Genomic DNA, 3130 nt, shown 5'->3' with positions numbered 1-3130 from the left:
AAAGAAAGGAAAGAGGGCGGTGAATGAAAGAAGGGAATTCACTGATAGGAATTTTTTTAATTTGTATTTGTAGAAATATTATGCTTTTATTGTCAGGCTGATTGATTTTTTTAGATCCAATTTGTAAAACAGAAAGGTAATACAAATTGGAAAACAGATTTATCAACGGCTGTTGATAGAGAAACGGAACGAATGAAAAGGTTATTTTATTATCATGTCTTAGGATAGTGCAAAATAATACTGGTAATCATTTCAGTAATTTTTAAATTCTAGTTTAGGCTTAGCATTTAGTCAATGAAACTTCTTTTTAAAAAGAAAAAAAACTAGGGGAATCAGAGAAAAGAGTTGAAATCATCAGTAATCACCGGAATGGAAAATATCGTTTGAATTTTATTCTCTTTCAGTTATTTTTCCATTATTGATAAACCGGAATTAGTTTTGGCTGGTGGAAATACTCGTAAATCGATTATCTACAGTGAACGCTTTCATCGTCATATGTATCTACCGTGGGGAAAGCCAGTCGAGGTTTTTTTTCTTTTCTCCTTTCCTGATATTGAAGAAATTAATTTGAATTCAGTAATAATTCGTGTTAATAGGTAGGATTTTGGAGGAGCTGGAGGGTGTAAGTCTTGAAGCGAGGTATATTTTGGATTTAATTTTGTGTGAAAATTTCCATCATTCATGTGGATTTATGACTCGAATTGATGATAATGGTAAACTTTTAAAAATATACGAAAAATGCCAATTTTTAGGTTGAACTGATTAAACCAATTACGGATTTTCTGCATTGGCCAATGATATTTTATGTGCTTAGTAAAACTTATGTATGCGAAGCGGAGAATTTAATAATTACCAATGAAGAATTAGACGGTCATATTGTGGCTCATTTTGAACGTGCACCTCAGGTGACGTATGTTGTGGTAAGGATTTTTTTTTTGCGTTTAAAAAATACTTTAATCCATTGTATATCTATTCGCAATCTTCAGTAGTGATTCTTACTGAACTTGCATATTCTTGGGGCATAAAAGGATGCTGGTGCTAACTAATTTGACTAATTGCCTGGCTAATTCTGCTAGTCCTCATTTTCATTCTCATCCTAGTTTTCCGCCTTTCTTTAACGCTTATGCTGGATTAGATCTTACTGTGTATAAATTCTATATTACGAATTTTTTGGAAAATTGTTGGATAAAATCGAATATGAAATAAATTTTGGTGACTTTTTAGAAGTTTTTGATGATGTACTGCTGAGTGCTTTTATATTTTCCAGGAAAATGAACTGTTGGTTGCAGCACCAAAGGCGCCAAATCAAATACCATTTCGATGCCGCGTATTGGAAGAATTGGGTGACAAAAAAGTTCGTATCTATGCGTTGGATGTGGGGCAAACGTTGGTAGTGCCAATGAGCACGTTGAAAGTTATAAGCGATTATTTGGCATCTGTACCAGCTAGAGTGAGCTTTCATATTGTTAAAACTTCAAACGAATTACTTATCATCTGTGTTATACTAGTTAGATAAGTGAAATTGTAAGATTCTGAGGTATAAATGACGAATTTTTAGTTTATCTTAAAAAAAGATTATTTCTGCTTAGCGGATGGAAGTTTTTTAAATGTGTCCTTATGATTTAGTTGCACATAACTGGTGACTCTGTTTCATAAAATAAAAAAAAAAAAAAACAAAGGTAGTGTGATGACGCCAAATTGCGATATACGGAATAGATTCATCTTGATCTGAGCATTCTAGAAATCACAATTTCGTAGAATGTGTAGATTGGATTGAATTATCCTCTGAACATTTGATTTGTATGAAAGATCTTCAGGCTACTCCATGTGTGCTATATGGTATTACCAATCCAACATCAGCATTTGCAAAAGTTGCTTGTCGCATCCTGGAAAATATTGATCATTTCGCAGTAATAGTTGTAAGCTTCGAAGGTGCTCTTGCTTCTGTTAGAGCATTTGAATTAAATGGTAATATTTTAAAAATTAAAATATAAAATTTTCAACGATGAAGTAGAATTTTTGACTCTCTTAGATATGAGATATGTAAAGTTCTTTAGTTAATCTAAAGTTTATTTAAGGATCATCTGTAACTGAAATTGCGAAAATTCTCACTAACAATGGCCTTTGTGATTACATACCGCCAAATAAGCGAAAAGTTTATCCTCGCGAAGCAATCCTATCACTGAGAAATCAAAAAGTAAGTGCTTACAAATATTATTCTACTTTTGCATTGTTTGTTTTGCATAAATTATATCATATATTTCATCATTTAAACTTACATTTAATTACGTTTTATGTTCTGTTTCTTATTCATTCAAAAGAATTATATTTTATTATACGTAAACGAAATATTTCAAACCCATTCATAATTTATTTGAAAATTTTCAAATAAATGTCTGTTGTAAACTTAGGAAATTACTACCATTTTTCCAAAGTTAGTATTGCTTGTCAAATAATTCAATCTCTTTTTAGCGAAAGTTATCAATTCCAAATCGTGAGGTGGCAGATGTTATTTCAGTTAAGCCTCGATTGGAGTAAAATGGAATGGCTTAGAAAATATATGAAAATAGAATTGCATAATGAAGATGCAGTTCAATTCAACATAACATTTTGCGCTGTTCTTTTTCATTTAATTTTGTTCTTTTACCAGTTACCAGTTTGATTTTAGTGATACCATCTATCAATGACATGTTGCAGAAGTAACTGTGATAATTATGACTGCTAAAGGTATTGAGTCTCAATTTAGAATATTCCTATGGTTAGAGCTTCTTTTACTTAATGAGCTTAGGACAAAGAATAGGAGCAACTTAGAATATTATTCGTATCGCTGAATTTTTTAATTTTGATTCTTAAGTATAATTTTTTCATTCATCCTAGGCTTTATTCTTTGCGATCACAATTTGTTGAAGTAAGCAAGTTTTTAGATAATATCTTTACAAAAGGTTATGCTATCCACTTTCCATAGTACTTCTACATTAATGATATTTAAAAATTAGCCAATTTCTCTGAAATTTCATTACTGCCATTGTTTTTAATGTAAAAATTTCATTAAATTCATAACACATGCATATGGTATAGCCTAAGTAATTTTTTATTTATCCTAGGTTTTGTTTATTTCTATTATGATTAT

The 3130-nt window shown here is 30.7% G+C and overlaps 1 protein-coding gene across 1 annotated transcript in view; it reads left to right on the top strand.

Moving 5' to 3' along the window:
* Positions 1–2538, top strand: part of LOAG_18307 (hypothetical protein) — a gene marked incomplete at its 3' end in the record, with an annotated part of 3983 nt that extends 1445 nt beyond the window's left edge. Inside the window, exons 5-10 of the mRNA XM_020450969.1 lie at positions 405–525; positions 753–920; positions 1268–1450; positions 1818–1968; positions 2079–2197; positions 2473–2538. Of these exons, the coding sequence (XP_020305297.1) occupies positions 405–525; positions 753–920; positions 1268–1450; positions 1818–1968; positions 2079–2197; positions 2473–2538 (808 nt within the window). The remainder of the gene's footprint in view (positions 1–404; positions 526–752; positions 921–1267; positions 1451–1817; positions 1969–2078; positions 2198–2472) is intronic.
* Between the last annotated feature and the right edge of the window lie 592 nt (positions 2539–3130).

The sequence above is a fragment of the Loa loa genome (genome assembly GCF_000183805.2).
Source record: "Loa loa unplaced genomic scaffold supercont3.256, whole genome shotgun sequence".
Classification (NCBI taxonomy): domain Eukaryota; kingdom Metazoa; phylum Nematoda; class Chromadorea; order Rhabditida; family Onchocercidae; genus Loa; species Loa loa.
Note: the sequence above shows the minus strand (reverse complement) of the source record. Positions and strands in the feature narration are given on the sequence as shown.